This window comes from Homalodisca vitripennis, chromosome 6 (genome assembly GCF_021130785.1).
Source record: "Homalodisca vitripennis isolate AUS2020 chromosome 6, UT_GWSS_2.1, whole genome shotgun sequence".
Taxonomy (NCBI): Eukaryota; Metazoa; Arthropoda; class Insecta; order Hemiptera; family Cicadellidae; genus Homalodisca; species Homalodisca vitripennis.
The window spans coordinates 33,439,954-33,460,660 of record NC_060212.1 but is presented as its reverse complement, the minus strand read 5'-3'; the positions used below and the strand labels follow the sequence as shown (position 1 = coordinate 33,460,660).

General features: G+C 32.4%; 1 protein-coding gene across 1 annotated transcript in view; it reads right to left on the bottom strand.

Moving 5' to 3' along the window:
* LOC124364237 (inactive dipeptidyl peptidase 10) overlaps window positions 1-20,707 on the bottom strand; it is a 246,795-nt gene that overhangs the window by 98,589 nt on the left and 127,499 nt on the right. The window contains exon 2 of the mRNA XM_046819563.1: window positions 8,655-8,748. Within this exon, the coding sequence (XP_046675519.1) occupies window positions 8,655-8,741 (87 nt within the window). The 5' untranslated portion in view covers window positions 8,742-8,748. The remainder of the gene's footprint in view (window positions 1-8,654; window positions 8,749-20,707) is intronic.

Genomic DNA, 20,707 nt, shown 5'->3' with positions numbered 1-20,707 from the left:
TACTATAAACACAAATCAGTGGCCACGGCAGCGGCATGGCGTGGTGCTGAATTGTAACTGACAAATTGCCCAACAATTATCGGCTGTTCACTACTATAAACACAAATCAGTGGCTACGGCAGAGGCATGGCACGGTGCTGAATTGTAACTGACAAATTGCCCAACAATTATCGGTTGTTCACTACTATAAACACAAATCAGTGGCCACGGCAGCGGCATGGCGCGGTGCTGAATTGTAACTGACAAATTGCCCAACAATTATCGGCTGTTCACTACTATAAACACAAATCAGTGGCCACGGAAGTGGCATGATGCGGTAGTGAATTGTAACTGACAAATTGCCCAACGATTATCGGCTGTTCACAACTATAAACACAAATTAGTGGCCACGGCAGCGGCAAGGCGCGGTGCTGAATTGTAACTGACAAATTGCCCAACAATTATTGGCTGTTCACTACTATAAACACAAATCAGTGACCACAGCAGCGGCATGGCGCGGTGCTGAATTGTAACTGACAAATTGCCCAACAATTATCGGCTGTTCACTACTATAAACACAAATCAGTGGCCACGGCAGCGGCATGGCGCGGTGCTGAATTGTAACTGACAAATTGCCGCAGAGAGCTCTGTGTCTCTTGCTCGGACAGTTTCAATTAGTTGTGTTTAATTTGTCGCCTCAGTTCTATTGCTATTGTCACTGGGCGATTGGTTTGGGTGAAAATTGGACGTTACCAAAAGTTTTCCTCTGTGTAGAAAAGAACGGGAGTTCAATGGACTTCTGACTACAATTCGTCCATATATTTTTCGTTAATTGGTTCAAAAATATATTTAAGTCATGAAAAGTTTAAGGTTTAGAGTCAAAAAGTTAAAAATTGCATTTATTTTTTATTTTTATCATTTATTCTATGAAATAGGAATATTCTTGATGTAATGGGCAATCCTACCATTGAATAAAAGTGCCTGTTAGTTTGCTCTAATCTTTAAAAAAAGTTTGAAGAATAAGGTTTTAAATGGCTTTATTACAGTGCAATTAGCGGTTGTTAGTAGTATTGTTAATTTTACGATGTAGGAGTTCGCCACACTACGTATCGCGTAACATGCTTCACTGAGGGTCAATGCAAAAGTTCAAGTCCATAGCTTATTTAATTATCGACAGGTGGAACGACAGTCAATTATAAGGTAAAGACATTTTCACAACTGGCAAACAAAACAGAAGTTGATTAAAATTCAATGGTTGCACATTCACCATCATACAACTCATTTTTACCCATGTACAAATGAAGTTTCATTCAAACTTTCAAGGTTTAAGATGCAGTCTTTCTCGAAATATCTTGCCACATTTGATACGTTCACGTTTTTACATCAAATTGGGTTTCATTCCAGTGTTAAATTAAAAGTCTACACACCATACAACAATAAAACTATATTAGATGTGTTGGGATAGTTAGGCTACATGTGTTAATATGTCCATGAAATCTCTTTAAGTGAAATGAGCATGATTATAGATTTAATTATTCTGGTATTTCTCGTTTGCTATCGTGGTTGGCCATAATACGAATGTAAAAATGTTCGCTAACGCTAAGCTAAATCCCTTTTAGTGTCATATACAATCAACGAACCCAAGTGCTCCTATAGAGAAATTACGTTTCAAGCACAATTTCAAGTCTGTGTGTAAGTTCGTTTTCGAGATATCGTTCTCGAAACCTAACCTAACCTAACCTAACCAAACCTAACCTAACCCAACCTAACCTAACCCAACCCAACCCAACCCATCCCAACCCAACCCAACCCAACCCAACCCAACCCAACCTAACCTAAACCTAACCTAACCAAACCTAACCTAAACCCAACCTAACCTAACCCAACCCAACCCATCCCAACCCAACCCAACCTAACCTAACCCAACCCAACCCAACCCATCCCATCCCAACCCAACCCAACCCAACCTAACCTAACCTAACCTCATATCGTTCGGACAAACAGACAGAAATGAGATTTTTCCTGCCCCTCAAGTGATAGGCTTCGCTCACGCTCAGCCAATAATAATTAGAGGTATTAATTTTATTTTTATGAATTGCTAATGGAATACAGCACTCTAGAAAATTAAAAATATGCTTATTTTGAAAGAAATTAATTACATGTTGAATGCGTTTTAGGTGTTGCACGATTGTTAGTAGGACTTTATGTAGTTTAAAGGCATGTCCTTAATTTGTGCGTGACAGCCTTGATTATGATCCCTTCTGATTATGATCTTCTTGGTTCGGGGGTTCTGAGGGTTTCTGGGTTCTAGAACCAGCGCTCCCAGAACCCCCTCTCTCCCTAGGGCTCATACGAGTACAATCATATCCACGTCGTGTGTGTGTGTGTGTGGTGTGTGTGTGTGTGTGTGTGTGTGTGTGTGTGTGTGTGTGTGTGTGTGTGTGTGTGGTGTGTGTGTGTGTGTGTGTGTGTGTGTGTGTGTGACAGTACTACCACAGATGTGGGACCTGGTTCTAGGCTCACACGAGCACAATCAGATCCACGTCGCGTGCGCGCGCGCGCGCGTGTGTGTGTGTGTGTGTGTGTGTGTGTGTGTGACAGTACTACCACAGATGTGGGACCTGGTTCTAGGCTCACACAAGCACAATCAGAGCCACCCGCGTTGTGATCACCCAACGCTTTGTCTAGAAACCATTGTGTCCCTCTCACCCTTATCTCTGTTCTACTTCTCACAGCCCACTCTGCTCTGTGACGTCACAGCCTTCACGTAATGACTTCACGTATTATTCCGGTTACTTACATTCGAGATCTAGTCAAACTTCGAGATTTCACACACTAACACGGTTTCCTCAAAGTTCCAGGATACTGTCGTGTTACTGGATGTGAATGATTGTACAGTATAGTGATTAGTTTTACAATGTTTTTTGTCACGATCGAAATTGTAACATCATATTCCCGAATTTTTACTATGCAGTATATATAATGTCAGAATTTTATGTCATTTCTTTTGCCAAGATGTGTTAGTTGTATGACGTGTATATGAAAAAAGCAAATCACGATATTTAACGGAATGTCAATATAACTCAAATAATATTGAGGAAGACGAACATTGATTTAAATAATAGTCTCACGCTATTAAACCTTTACTGTGGGGTTGGGGTTTTACCCGGGGGGAGGGTCTCGGGGTGTGTCAAAAGCCCCAAAACTGCAGAAGAAAACTAGTTTAATTTAATTTTAGAGAATTTAATGAGGCGTTAACTCAAATTTATTTACTCGGATCATCTTGAATGTTGAATTAATTTAGAGGAGTTTTCCGAGGAAGGTTTTGTATGGATCAGGAAAGCATTTTGTTCGGGTTATGCTATCGATGTATATTAATGGCGCCTTTTTACATCCAGATCATGGAAAACTCTCCCAATTTGCCATAACTGTTTGTAAAGTGTAAGAAAAAGTGTGTTTGTTTGATTAAAGTGTAAGAATCACTTGCATTGTTTAGATAAAACGCTCCGATTACATAAAAAGTCTTACAGATTTAAAAGTTTCCTCAAATGTATTCTGAAGAAAGAATGTTAAAAAATGAACTAATAATGAAAATCTACTAGAGAAATAGTTATTTTTATACATTTATTCTACATTCACTATACACCTGTAATTATTGTGGCCATCTATTCACCCTTCCTCCTCCCCCCCGTAGTGAATTCGGTGATGATTAAGATCCCAAACCCATTCTGTATATGCTATATTGGGTAGGGTACGGTATAAGCGGACCCGGGTTTTTATATCGAAATTGGAAAACGATATGACTTAATCATAACCATCGATATAATCAATCGATACTGATTAATTATTTTAAACCATTAACTTAAATGATCTACATCAACAGCTTTAAACACTTTCAAATAATACTCGTAATGCAATGTTTTAAAATAAGTAACGTTTACAGTAATGTAATATTAATTATATAATTAATTTATATAATAACATTATTAGAAAATTAAAAACTAAACGAAATTGCTTTGAAAGATGATAAGACATGTTTTTGTGACTTCAACAAGTTGGAATCGTACCGAAAACCCCATTATGTGAAATTTGTGGGAAAGAAACAACACTGTAACTGTGAGAGGAGCAATAATATGGCCGTCTTCAGTTTTCCTAATTTTGGGTTATAATCATTTGTTTGTTCACTGTAAATATTAAATTCATATTTTAATTTAAAACATACGATTGTTATTGAGCACTATAGATACTTTTATATCGATTGATAGTGTAGGATTTGAGATTCGAATATTAGGTATCGATGATTACATTCTTCGATATAAAAAACCGGGTCCGCTTATCGTACCCTACCCATAGTTTTATATAAAAAGTAACTTTAGCTCTTGTAAAAGATCAAATTTGGCCAACAGAATGAAAAGTTTAACTAACCGAGAACGGGGACTACATGCGATCAGTAAAAGCATTTTTATAAATGACTTAGAAAAATGAATAAAATCCTAATCGGTTTTTGTTCTTTGAAACTAAGACTTATTATTTAGGTGTGAATCCTGGGTAGTGTTGTCTCCTGCCTTCGCAAACGATATGAAAATCCAAATCATTTATAATTTTAAACATATATGTATTGTATTTTAGACATCATTAAACGTCATGTTGATGGAGGTAAATACCTTTATTTTTCTACAATACACTTTATTGTTTGACAACTAAATTAATTAAAACTAGCCTTCACGTTTTATAAATAAAAAGTAACCAGTACTCTTTTCATTCATTCATTCTAGAATAAGTCCATTTAAACAGCAAGATTTATGATTTAATATGACTTGTCTGAAACACGTTAATGATGAAATATATCTTACACCATACAAACTTTAACTCTTATGAGTTACCAGTTGTGAAAAATGTTTATCTTAATTACTGCAACTTGTACCTCGCCTATCGCTGGTCTGAACATGAAAAGGCTTATTATGATATCGCCTTTTTTCACTACAAGTACGTTACAGTTTTGGACTTAGCTGCGTGTATATTTTTTCATGTGCATGAATTTACGTGTTACATTTAATTTGGAATGCAATTTGTTGTAAAACGTATCACGTATTTTCATGACTATAAAATTTTATCACATAATTGTATTTCGGTACAATATTATTTAATAACTTCTTAATAATAAATTAATATCCTATTTGTTCTTATATGACTTTTAGATTGTGTATTATATTTAATTACACAGTAAACTATATGTATTAGCAATATATTTAATTTTAAACTTAAGTTATAAGGCTCATATTAATGTTCTTTCGCAAAGCATGCTTATTTTTACAAAGAAGTAGGTTTTTTAAATTTTTTAATGTAAAAGGTTTTTTTACACCCTCCTGCTATCGTTGAGTGTAGCTTCGTTAGGTGATCTATGGATCGTTAAAAGGAGGATATGATGAATTTAACTATAAAATTTGAAAATACATTTTTAATTCACTTAAGGTTGAATTCAGGTAAACTATTTCTGTTATAATCTTGAAGTTAAATTTAACTTCAATATAAACTGCATGTTCTGTTATTAAAGTAGTAACAAAAACTATTACATTGAACGTTACAATTTTGGGATTACATTTATATAACTACCACAAGATTAAAAAATTAATGGTTTATCATATTACAAATATTTAAACGTCGTAAAAGGTCATCAAATCATTCAGAGACAATTATTTTCTAGGTATGAATGTTCCTTACGTACCTGAATGTTACATGCGTTAACGGTTAAAAGATAAGGTATCGCAAAAAATTAATAACAGTCGCAAGTGTAAATAACACCTTGAAAATACGTATATTTATATGTTAGGTATACCAAACATTTAACCTATAATAATATTTAAATTATTAAAATATAAAACGTATGCAATTTTGTGAATGAATACGAGTAAATGAGATTTAAATATTGGCGTATTCAAACTGGGCGGGTGGGAGGATTCCCTAACATTTTGGACCTCACAACTCAAGTTACAATATCTGCTTTGTGATACCATGCTGAAATAGAAACAAAAAGTAAACAAATTTTATCACACACAAGGTGTAGATTATGTTATCCCTTATTTTTATATCAGACGTAAGTTAAACTGTAAAATCTTTTATTTTATGGAAATATTCAAAAAGAATAAAATATGGCTGAATACTATTCAGCGACAAGCTTTAAAAAAATATACGTGATAAACTCCGGTTAGGAGCTTTCTAAATTGAACAGCAAAAATAAAATAAAATCTTAAAATCCTTCTAGTTTTTTCGATACGTTAAAATTAAGGACAAATATATTTCGAAGCCAAATTGAGCGATAAAATTACATTTTCTACCCAAAAATCTTTTTACCTTTTCTTGAATTTGTCATTAGGTTCTTCGTTTAAATTTCATTCTTGGCTATGCATGTATTTTCCATAAATAAGAGTGTATTCATTTTGCATCCAAAAGTTTGTGTGGAATGTATAAAAACACAAGTAGAAAACCCCCAAAAAATATTTTAAGCTCTTTATAAAGATGTATTAATGGAAGAAGATATTATGGTAAACGAAAATTTCTATGTTGGTGGAAACGATAGAAATATCCCCTGCCACCCTATTTTGTCTACAATGTTTGAAAGATGAGCTGGACGAATGGACATGGTATTGTCCATTTCCGTTGTAATTTTTTTTAAATAAAATATTTATTTAAAAAAATATTTATATTCCGTTAAAATATTTACCGTTGTGCTTAGAGCTTTCAAACTGTGTATCAAAATTTGAAGTATTTCCACAAAAAATGTGAACAATAAGATTTGTAATAAAAATCTCTAGCTGAGAAATTGTAAAGTTATAGTGTTTATAATTTAATTAAAATACTAATACTAACACGATTTTAATGCTAGTTAAATATTTTAATACAAAAGACATTATTTTATTCTTCCACATTTTATTTCAAAAGCGCTTTCGCCGATTAAGGCATCATCAGTTAGATATGTTAAATATGTCATTTCGTGATATCAGAAAATCTTTAGATATTTTATTCTAATTTAATTCCTCCATACTTTATAGAGTTAAAGAAAAGCTGCCTAGACACTGCGTTTTAAAAACTTTAAAAATAAAACAAATCAACGATTAAAACATCTAATTGGCTCGCTCACACTGTACAGCTTACACTGACAGCGACTAGCTTACACATTTAAAGCCCATCACGTACAGCAAAGCTAGAAGCTAATTACACAATAATTAGGCCACTAGTTTAACAGTAAAGGAGCTATGAATACCGAGCACCCTACGACACTTTACACTGCAGAAGGTCGCCTAGAGATAGGGCAAAGTTTAATAAAGGGTGAGGAAGACATCATTAGTTATGCCCCACTCTCCAACCACTTTACAGTTTCCATATTCAACACTCATTTGCATATTATTCCATCTCTGCTGAAACCTTAATTGTGGGGTTCAATTTAATTGATTTTTCAATTCAAATATATTTTTCTGGATATTTTAGGCTGTGAAAAATTAAATCTTCTTATATACTGGAGATAGAAAGTTTAATTATTCAATTAAAAACTGCCATCTGTTTTATTGTTGCTTACATAAGCAGTGTTTGTTGTAATTTATAATTTTAACTTATTGTTTTTATTTTTTTGAGCAGATAAGTTACTTTTATATATATATATATGAAAGTAATAACTTAACATAATTAACAACATTGTTTTATATATATATATATATATATATATATATATATATATATATATATATATATATATATATATATATATATTTGTATTAAACAATGTTGTTAATTATGTTAACAATTTTGTATTAAACAATGTTGTTAATTATGTTAAGTTATTACTTTTATTTTTATTTTTAAGTTAATAGATTTTGTCTTATAAATTTACCGATGAAAATAAATAAATGGTTTTGAGATTTTGATTCTCTTTTTATAATTTGTGTCTATGAAAATTAGTAGTAAACACCACTATAATTTTCTGAATTTAATCCAATACTTAATTGACTAATAGAAAATGGAATATATTATGTTTCTGAATATTTTGAGCTGTGTAAAATTATACCTTGTTTAATTGTTAAACTGGGGAGGAACAGTTTAATTATTCAATTAAAAACTGCCATGTGATGTTTTATTTTTGCTCACACAAGCAGTTTATGTTGTGATTTATTAATTTAATTTATTTTTATTATTTGTTTAAGCAGATAGGTTAATTTAAAATATAAAAAACAGAATTTTTAAATTAATAATTTTTGTGTTACGAATTTACCATTGAAAATACATAAATGGTTTAAAGATTTTGATTCCCTTTTAATAATTTTATGTTTTTATGGAAATTAGTAGTAAAAATTACTTAAATATTTTGCATTAATGCAATACTTAATTGACTAATTGAAAACAGTTAGTTTCAATACCAGTACTATAATTACTTTGGAGCATACAGTAAGTACGATTTTAAATTATCCACCAACATTTAAAATATTTCTAAATTTAAGAAAACTTTTGAAAACACGCTTTTAAATAAGCGTTTTCACAGTTACACCTGTAAAAGAGGTATTCATAAGAAGTGTTGAGTTTTTAGTTCCATAAATTATGAAGTTATTTAAATTGTCACTGATACATTTCTAAGATAAACTTTATAAAGTGCCTAAACATGAATTATTCTGTAAATCCATCATCACCTGGGCCTTCTTGGAGCGGGGGTCCGCCACCTGAACTATGTCCTCCGGGGGCAGTCGCCATGAGTTGCGTTCTATAGCAGCGTGCATGGCGCCCCTGCAACATCGCAATAATACAGTCACAACGTGGTCGTAATATTGTCGCAACATGATTATAATATTGTTACAACATGATTATAATATTGTCACAACATGATTATAATATTGTCACAACGTGATTATAATATTGTCACAACGTGATTATAATATTGTCACAACATGATTATAATATTGTCACAACGTGATCAAAATATTGCCACAAAATAATTATAATATTGTCACAACATGATTATAATATTGTCACTACATGATTATAATACTGTCACAACATGGTAATAATACTTACTACGTGGCCAAAATATTGTCACAGCATTGTTATAATAGTTTCACAGCATGGTTTTTCAATTGTCATTAGACGATCACAACATTGCCATGCCGTTACTAAATCATTATGAAAATTAGGGTGTAACACATGATGACAATACATAATGAGATATTTTACTATTTCAAGATGACAATCCATAATAATGAAATTCCCATATATATGTAAGAACTGAACGAGTTAATATAATTCTAATTATTATTTATTAATTAATTGAATAACATCTGTAGGTAAGTCGTTTCCACAAAATATAAACATGGAAATTTTGTATGGAAAAATTACGATAAAAATCAAACTATACAACAAATTCTTCAGTGTTATTAGGCAGAAATTAAATGCCAAACGTTAATACCTTCGGTTTGATGATTAATGTATTGGTTTTACTAGTGTACCTATGCATATAAATAATATATATATATATATAAATATAAATAACTTATATAATTCAGATAAGTTTTCAGCATATTTTAAAACAACTGCTAAGATATTCTGCACGTAAAAATGCTTTCAGCTCATATTCCTTGTATAAGGGGAGCGTCATTATCATATTGTTCCCATAAAAACTCCAGATTCAGAGATTGGAACTGTACCACGTGACATCACGTCACAACTTCAATCATCATGAAGGCATTTCGCGATCACGTGATGTCATTAATGGTAGATAGGTTCAAAGGAATCTGACTGATCTAGGTTAGTCTTGGAAAAGGTGCAGTATTTTTGTGTGGTTGTCGGAAGTATAGGTGTTAAAAAAATTGTACCATAATTACGTTTTTATATCATATTGTAATACAAATTATCAAATGTTTCTGTATATCTTGTTTTATTATGCATGTAGTATCTGATTTATTTAATTGTTTATTAAAAGTGACATTACAAATGCTCGGTGTTTATATTTGAGCGAAATTCTAGTGTAACTAAGTAGTTCAGGCTATACATGTTACAGCAAACGTTAATCAAAACAGATAATGATTGAGGAAAATTAATTTTTAACAACCTGTGCAGCTAATACCGGCATTGATCTGTCAACACTTGTTCTAATCAGGATGTATGGAAGTAATTATAAAAATTGCTTTCAATTAATTAATTTTAATCATGTGTATTCATAAACGAGTAACAAATCATTTAGAAAGTTTCTACGAATTCACAATTTTGCCTTGTTTTCTTTCAGAGAAGATGAGAGTAACATCTCAAATTCTTTATTGTAAATCAGAAACTGCAGCCACCCAGTTTCGTACCTAGTACTAAGTTGTAGGCTGTGGATTGATATAAATCACATCTTATTGTTTACCGCTTCCACTTAAATTCGTACAAATATTTAAGGAAAGAATTTTTATTACAAATGTTTGTTTTTTTGAGTGTTTGTATTTTTGAAAGCCAATGTGCATTTTTTTTTAAAACTTGTTGCATTAATTATTAAACACCTGTTGAAAATAAATATAGTAATAATTAAATTAAAACGTACAATTTATACAAATAATTTATAGATTTCAAATAAAAATAACAAAATAACATGTTAAAAAACATAAACTTTAAAAGTAAGATAATGTTTGTGTGCCAGTAATTCAACACACAATATTAATAAACTGTGAAAAGAAGAAACTTTCCAAAATATTATTAAAAGAGTTCTGTATAATTTAAATATACCCTGCAGATGAGTAAACATGTCTTAATATAAACCGTGTATTCGTAGGACACCTGGTGTTATAGTATTGGACACAAGAATGATATAAATAATCAGCAAAGAAAAATTTAAACAGATTTTAGTCACTTGTCAACTACGTTCATTACTTTTTACACTACGGATAAAATTAGGAATATTCAAATAAGTCTATTTAAAATTGTATTTATGCATGGAAAATAAAACAAAATATGTTTCTTCCCTTTTACTACCTAATACTTATATAAAATAAAGCAAACGAGATGTTAACAGAAATTTTCGTCATAATTATTCATCTATTATGGGTCTAGACCGGCATAGACGTTATTGATGACCAATTAATTAAAATAAGTTTTGGGTATTTTTCGATTAATCTAAATTTTTAATGGACGAAACCATCATCTACATCCAAACGAGAATCCGGATACAGGTTGCATATGAACGCAGGTTATCAATTAAATAGCGTTATGAGTAAAATGCAATTTATATGACACTAACACAGCAACTGTTATTTTCTATCGGTAGCACTTAAGATTAAAACACGTTATCTCTAGATACATCAAGTCATCGACCATCTGTTTTCGAGTTAAACTAAACTTAGTAGGTGATAATGTCTGTAAGGATAGAACATTTTGATTTAAAATGAATAATTAAATTGAATTTATAAGAATTAAGTATACATTTTATAAGAAAAGGAAACTTTCAACGTAGAAAGTTTGGAATAAACCATCTCCTCTTAGGTGTTTGAGGGCCTTCAAAGACATAGATGCAATATAGGAACTAATCGTTATTTGCCTAACCTACTTTGTGAAGGGGCTATTAAACCCAATCCATCAAGTTTTCTTTACTTGTTCTCACACTACACACCATTCATGTAACTTACAACCGATGTACTACTAGCTGCCATCTTGAATGTAGCCCAATAAGAATAATTTTATATATCGTACACTTTTACGGCTTTTTAAAAATCGTAGATTGGTTATTGTAAATTTCGAAAATATAATCAAAACAGCCAAAAGCACTGTAGTTTTTCGATATTTCACAGAAAAGAAATCTAAAACATTCTTGTACTTCATCATTTACTTAAAAAAAAAAAAACTGTAATTGCTTATTAATATTGATCTTTCAATTTAGACATATCCCATAACTGTACGATAAAAAATAAGGGAGTAAGCGTGCATGCGGTGTAACATTGTTCTTATGGGGTTGTACTGAAGGTCTGTTCAGTACACGGCTCTTAAAATTCATGTTACGGATAGAATCCCTAATACGAGTATTTAACTACACTAGGTGACTCACGAGAAGACTTCTGGTCTCTGCACACCGTCTACTTTAACACGCTAATCAATCGCCTCTCTTAAGACTCTATCTACAATAGTGTGCACTAATGTTGCAGACTTAAGTGCCTGCAAAATGAGGTGATACCAATACAATACACAGCTGCACCGTGTACAGTTCGAGGACTTTAGCTGCGCACGTGACCTTGAGTGTGGTGATAGGCGGGAGGGGTGGCGGGGTAGCATTATGCGCAACGTCCCGAAAACATTTCCTGTGTAAACTCATGGGTAAAACCCTCCTTTCAGGAATCGTATTGGCCCAAATAACTACTCATCACACTCGCTAAAATCAGTCTGTTTTGTGACAGTGTTGATTGTGGTGGAATTAAATAAAAAGAAAGTACCAAATAGTAGCAATAATAGGACTTGTCCTTGTTTTTCAGTTGTTATAGTGTTGTTTAACGTGTTTTTGAAAATAACGTATTTGTCAATATTAATCTGCAAATCGAAATCGTGAGTTTAATACGTTAAAGAGATTGTTGCGCCTTCATCTCAGCGGCTAAGCACGCAAACGCAACCCGCCACACAGATAGCGTTTATTTGTTGAAGGGTAGTATTTGGACCCTACGAGCACAGCCAAATTCCTCCAACTGTACTGGGGTCATCTCGTGACTCCCCTACAGTATTTACATTGAACTTTCATAAACAAAATTATTATATACCACCAATACTACACAAACTGGTATATAAAACAAAACAAATCAGTGAAGGAGCAGGCGACTAATTCAAAACAGCTAGCCTACTTGTACTGATTGAGCAATCTCATTGTATCTACGCTGTATCCGTTTGAAATCCGGTCACGTTGTCTTATATATCTCCCTCTGTGGTACTGTTCACTGATGGAATGCGTAAGGATGCTTTATTCCAAAGGGAGAAAGGACAGACCTTAGATTATTCGTTCTACGTCTCACTGTCATTGATTTAGACATGAATCGAAACAGTGCACTAAGTAGTATAGTAACATTTTAAAAGTTACGCGAAATAAATTGCCAGAGGCTGGAGTCTTTAAAAAGGAAAAGGTATTTTTGTTTATTAAAAAACTTTTACAAATTTAAATCGTAAGTATGAAACTTAATAAAGCAACAATTTTGATTCACACTGTTTTTTATTTAATCTTTCCAAACTTTCCACATTTAAATTTGGCCCTGAATTATACAATTCGTTTCCCAATTAAATATAGGTACAAACTAATTTAAAAAAATAAAAAATGTATATAACAGCGGAAATCCTTGGAGTGGAAGGATTTTACAGCCTTTACCAGGTGGTTCTCAAAATGCCCGTGTCGCGAAGTGATCAGCAGCGAATATATATTGGCAAGAAGTTTGTTTTGTGGTATTCTTTAGTGATATTGTAACTAACGTAGTAAGTAATTAGCTAATTTCTCCTGCCTTCTTACATGCATTATTCTTGAATTATGTAATAAATAGCACATAAAAAGTTCTTTGTTTTTTTATTATGTACAGTAAATGATTCTATTTCTGATTTCCCCGCTCAGATCATACGTTCGTTTATATACACGAGACAAATTGTGAAGGTTTTTTATTAGTATTAAATTCAGGCTTGAGTTGGTACTAATAACAGAATCACGACTCATACTACAATTAATAATTAATTGATATAGTTTGTAAGTTGTTCTTTTTAAATTGGTCATTGGTGGTTTAAAGTAAAGTAGGTTGCATATAATTACAAACTAGGTTAAGATAAAAAAGATTCTGTAGTTAAGTTCTATAGTGTACAAATATGTCACTGTATTTGTATTTTATAGTTGCATATGGGTCAGTTAGTTTGGTGATGTCCATGTTGATAATTTGCTAATGTAATTGTTGGGCTCCATTTTTTAAAAGTACCTTTGTTTGTATTCATTGACGTACATTCTCTTTTTTGTGTTTTTTCTACAACTTAAATTATACACTCTAAATTTTACCTAATTTGTTTTAAAATAGCTTAATTGTAATGTTACCCTTTTGCTTGAATATAAGCATGTACAATGGTATAACCGTGAAATAAATTTTAAAAAGTAATTTTTATTTAAAGTTGACTTTTGACGATGTAGAGTTTGTGAGGGTTACAAAATTCCCCCCGACATTCATTATTACCAAGCAAAAAACAGTGACACTCACTCTAAGATGGATGACCAACACAAAGAATACACAATTAGATTTTAGTGAACAAATCATATCAGATCCGCTGTGGCTCGCCTAAATCAGCGATAAAAATAAACATGTTTTCTGTCAACGTCATGCACACTGTATAAAACATACAATTAATAAGAATAACACTAAGTATCATAAACTTGAAATGTACAAGGAGAACATTCTGTTAGTGTACTCTGCTTGGATTTAAAAAATTGCCTTTGCTTCTATTTATAATTTGTTTAAAGGGATATAAGGTTGACCTATAATAGAGAGATAAATAAACAAACTAAAGAACACAAGTCATAATACCCACAACAACCAATCACTAATATCTGAGAAGAAGCGTATAGTGAATAACTATCATCACTGCAGGAACTAGTGGCGAAAATTACTGAACGGGGAGAGTAATGTTTCTGAGAATGAATTTCTTGACGCAAAATTGAGAATTCGCATTGGATTTTATTATAAGACACAGAAATATCACTAAAAATATTCAATACCAAGTATTCACAGTGGGTAGAGTACGATAAGCGGATCCGGTTTTTTATATCGATTAGTACAATCATCGATACTTAAAATTCATTTATCGAATAACCGTTTATAAATCATATCAACATATCTATAGCCATAATCATATTTTAAATTAAAATAGCTAATAAAACGCACATAGGTATAATATTATAAATAATAAATTATCTCTAACGATCAAACAAACGATTATAACTGGAAGTAGGAAAAACTCATAAATAATATTGAAATGATAACAACGTAAAACACATTCATAACAGGAACTACGAAATATGCGTAACTATTTGTATATTTTTTCATGTGTAGCAATGATTAGCCGTTTTCGAGAAGTTGTTGAAGCATCTTCTCTAGAAAATCGTACTTCTCTTCTGCACAAATACTAACAGAGATGATCTGCCAGCAGGTCGGCTGACATGCCAGTTTTTAAACTTCGTTTCACGGTCCTCTACGAGCTTTCGACTGTCAGTTATTATCTATAAAATAAAATACGTTTATATATGAAACAGTGTTTATACTCGTAGTACTGTAGTTGATACAAGTTAGTTATTGTTCAAAAAACTGTATCGGTTAGTTATATCGAAAGTTATATTGAATAATATCATTTGTCAATATCGATATAAAAAAACCGGGTTCGCTTATCGTACCTTACCCTTCAAGATTTCTGAGAATCAATACTATTGTGGAGTGACAACCATAATCATCACCTTTTCCAAAATAGAAATTCATACATTATCATCGGATCAATTTCATGAGATTCCAATAATGATCTTCGTTTGTAATCTAATCTAGCAGGGTAATGTGAACTAACTTGGCTTATTATGCAGTACGTATTGTATGACGTTAGTGTAAGGCGCATTTCCCTTTATAATGGATTCTTTGCATTTCCCGTAGACCTTAGTTGAATAGATATTGGGGGAGTAAAGCTCTATTCACTGAATTGTATAGAGTTGACGTAATTCGGGACTATCTTGGTTCAGTATCGGGGAGATTTGGATTAGTTAACTGTTGTGCTGTAATAATTGATTTACATGGCAATTGGGGCTAGGCTGTGTCACTGGTGTTACTATAAATATTCAATTTCTAAATATGTTAGCACTGAATACATTTATATTACTTACACTAATTTTTATTTTCTTTGCCGCTTAGGGCATCATCAGTATACCATTGAACATAAACAACAAAGATGGACTTAATGATACATTTTGAATCATTGAGTGATTATAGTTTTTAAAGAATATTCATGGAACAATATTGAATGTGCATGTATGACGGATTAAAAAAATGAATGTGTTCAACCTTCAACAACAGTGGTATTTTTCTACCTTTTGTGGAAAGAAGAACCGAGTGAAAAATTATAAATTGTAAACCATATTATTGTCCCCACTCCTATAATTTTGGTATAAACAGAAATAAAAAAAGGCTGTACTGATTTTGACTTTGCCCATTTTATAGCTCTTGGACTCTGGAGTCATGTTCGTCTGAAGAGATAAAAATGTTCGATGACGAAGAAGCACATAAACGAACAGTTTACACCGTTTCGACATTAGAGACACCTAGACTACAAAATATAGTGTAATGTAGGTGAATGGATTCTCATTGTATCATAAAGTACACAACTGAGTGTACTACGATCTCTAAGCACGGTGGAGCAACCGAGTCTTTTCACACAAAACATAGCCATGGTGGGAAGGGTTGATTTAATCTGTTGAATGTAGCTCTAGTTCACCTTCCTCTTAATACAGCGTCTGGAGTATGACGCTGTTACTGACTCGACTCCTGGACTCTGGAGCCACGTTCGTCTGAAGATATCGAAAAAAGTTGACGACGAAGAAGCAGAAAACGATCAGTTTACATCGTTTCGACACCAGAGACACCTAGATCCAAAAGACAGACTCCAGCAGTGAAGTCTGCAACAGCACCAGATCACATATACTGCACCAAGAGCAAATTGAACTGGAGCTAAACTCAACATTCGAATTATAACAACCCCTCCCACCATGGCTACTTTGTATGGTATACACGTTACAACCCTCAACACAGAAATGGAACCACCGTTTCTACAATCCTATTGAATGCCAGAAACTACCAACATATATTTACATCAATTCTACTTAATAAAAACAGCACGAGTAACTGATCTCGCCTAACTGCAATATTTTACACCAGTTAGGTGCGAGAACTTTCTAGACGACGCTTTTTAAAGTCCAACAACTTTGATGAAGTCTGTCTACAGAATATAAAGAGAGAAGAAATGAGCCTGATGAATATTACAGTAAACATATCCTTAGCGCCCTGTGACATTTACGCGACTCCGTTATAAATGCCAGTTCTCTCCTGGAAGTAAAACAACGACAACGTGAGGAAAATGCATACTTTATTTTTGTTTATTAACATTATGTTTTATATCTTTATTTTCTATTTGTTGCAATTTATTATTTAACGTATACGGCTGCATATTTAAGTACTTAGCTTGCTTTGTTTGATGCTTAATCATTAAAATAAGCAGTTAGTAAAACAATAATATTCCAATTTTATTTTATGTTTTGGACGTGCCTTTTCGAAACCAAAGATTTCATCTTCAGATGACTTCATAAATAAATATTGACATTATTCTTGTTACAAAATATTCAAAATACCATATTGTGTAAATATACAAATTAGACGCAATAGATTTGACTTCATTTATATTGGAAAAATAAGAGGAACAATAAAAATAAGATTTAAAGAGCATACCACACACAAATTTTGGAAGAATTGAAAAATATGCTGTAGCCAAGCACTGCATTGAATCAGAACACATAATATCGAATAATACAAAACTTATACAAGACGTAACGCGATCAATTCAATGAAATGTTTGAAAATTACTTCGCATAAACAGAAATAAATAAAAACTCATTAATAATGTGTTTAATGTGTAAGGAAGGCCTTATTGAAGCTCCATTTTATTTTCTTCTCAATTTATTAAAATCTAAACTGTAGTTATGTCTAATTTTTCACAGTGCTGAAATATTTAAAAAGTTTTTGTTTGCATATTTTCATCCCATGATATTTTAATACTATTTGTTATAAAAATAATGTAATATTTATTTGTGAAATCGCATGACGATGAAACTTTTGAAAGGCGATGGGTTTGAAAGGCCTTGTCCAAAATATAAAATAATACTGGAAACATGTTGTTTTACTAACTACTAGTTTTAAGTTTGCTGCAAGAGGCTTAGATTAAAATAAATGTTTTAACTTATTTATTTTATATTGCGTCCTAATGTAGCGACTATATAAATAGCGGACATTTACTTTCTTATGATGTATTGAAGATAAACGAGTTTCAATAAACTATATGCCAATATCTATTATATTTGTCCTTTTTATTGAGCTGTTTATAATAATAAACCCACCTTTCGCTGAAGCCAACGACATTGCTGATGGATAATGTTTAAAATTACTAGCCCACAAATTACAATGTCAACATAAACCTGGAACCTCTGCCAGGAGAGTTAATGTTATTTATTGCGAGCCTTGGTCCTTTAAATGTGTACTCCGCCTATCCCCACATAACAATATAATTTATAAGGGAGTAAAAGAAAATTGTAAATTGCATTTTACAATGTTAGATTAGCTTAATTTAAATAAAAAAGTCACCTATTTGTTTTATGTTATTAAAATAATTTATTATTATAAATAAAAATGAATTGCTGAATGTGTTGCTAAGCTCTAATCTCGAGGTCGTCTGGATCAGTTTGATTAATTCTTTTTTTAATATTCGTTGAAGTCGAAAAGAAACACCAGAAAAATTTCCACGAACACTTTATAATTCGGAAAAATAATGATAATATGACACTAAACACTTTTTCGGACATTTTATACCGTTATATGTATAAGGTACAACACAACGTTTCGGGAATTAGTATCTGTCCTCTTCGTCAGTTGGCTGGGTATTAATACATATAAAAATAAAGAACACATAGAAGAAAAGAAGCGACTAAAAGGGTTCAAGCGTTCCTGAAAACAGCTTGGAGTCCAGTTCAGGCATTGTTAATGCACAGAATGCAAGTCCCGAGCACAATTCACGAGTACGAGAATCACAATCACACGTCACTCTAGCACAGGCGAAAGTGGGATACCAACAAGAAAATTGATGTCGGCTCTTTCTTTAGCATTGCTTCGTTACATCTGTAACATTTTGTAACATATAACGATGGCAAATGTCCGAAATCCTGTTATCCTTTCAAACCTTCCATCTTTAATAACCAACTGTAAAAAAATAACATGAACAGGTGTTGAAAGTTTTAAACTTCCTTTAAAGTTTTAGCTGATGTTCGTCAAAGAGATGGAAAAATTGGTTTACATTTATTTTAATTTTATAAAATATTAAGTACACTGTGATCAATCAGTATAAAAAGTCCCATACATTTTATTTTCGGATTGCACCAGTGATGAATTAAAAACATGTAATGAATTTCAAATACTTTGTTTAAAAAATAATTTAAAAAACTATTTAAAAACTTTTACGAAACGGACCTAAATGAAGAAAACTGTGAATGTTTTCACCTAAGGTACTCAAAAATGATGGGCTTCCATGACATTGCGATATTGCATGTCTTACAGTGTTTTAAGGAAAAGCAGATAAATAAACACTAATATGTATTAACGAGCCATTATTCCACCAGAGTCCAGTAAAAAAGACTTCTATAGCTTAAAACCTATTTATAAACCATTATTTTGATATGTTCTCTAAACTTAGAGAGGATTTCCTATTTATAGTAGGAGTACATGTTTTTTGACTACAGGATTCATGTGAACTTTGATTTTACATGTAGAAACTATGTAAAGAGTTCATTTTGAGCTTCTTTTTCACCGACGTTTTTTGGATCTCTTCAGACGAACATGATTCCAAATTCCACGATTTGTCTGTGATAGCGTCACATTTTAGACGCTGGACTAAGGCGAAGGTGAACTGGAGCTAAACTCAACATTCACATTGATTCAACCCTTCCCACCATGGCTACGTTACGTTCCCTGGAATTATCTTGATGAGCAAAACCGCGAATAACATCTAGTATTCTATAAAAATTAATGAAATTACAACCGAAAACAGTTGAAGAGAAATGTTTGTAAAATAAAGTCGACAGAATTTGAATGAGTTTCTTTTTAGAACCGATACGTTATTAATGATTTGAGACTGGTGCCTGCCTCGAGTATGTCCGGATACAAGGGTGGTGTAACCCAAGAGTCAAATTTTGACATCGACATTTTGCAAAAACTTGGCCCTGCAGTATCCTAATTATATCACTGTGGCTGCATTTTAAAATCGACATTCATTGCTATATGTACTGTTATCTATTTAAGTAGCACAAAACATTCTGTAGTTTGTGTTACTATCAGACTATAAAGACAGGAACGTGAAATTTAGAAGAAATAGAGTGATTCTTAATTCTAAATGGCGCAATTACTTATAAACAATTGTATGTGGAGTCCGAACCACTAAAGGTTTGGGTATTTATCCCTGGACTGATGAAATCCAGATGTCGATTCTAAATTCCATTTTAAGCGTAATGAAGACAGCAGGTGGAGAGAGACAAGATTGGGTATTTTACAAGTCCCTAAAGGATGAATTAATACACCTCTATATCACTGAGGAATTATTCGAATCAGTTGTCACGTAAAATCCCATTCTACTACAATCCATCTTAGAAAAATGTATAGAATCCCAATTCAAATTAATTTAATTATGCGACGGTGCTGCTAATGAAATTAATGATAAGTAGCTTAGTATGAAGAGACTTAGACTCAATATGAGTACAATATGAGTAGGAACTTCTATCAGTCTACTTCAAATTTTACACATACATTTAGTAGTATTTGCTGAGAAGGAGAACTGTATTATTTGAGCACAACTGCGTACTGCAGCCTGACGACATTCGTACAGATTACGGCAATTATATCGAGCAGAGAAGCGTAGCCTCGTGCTCCCCGGG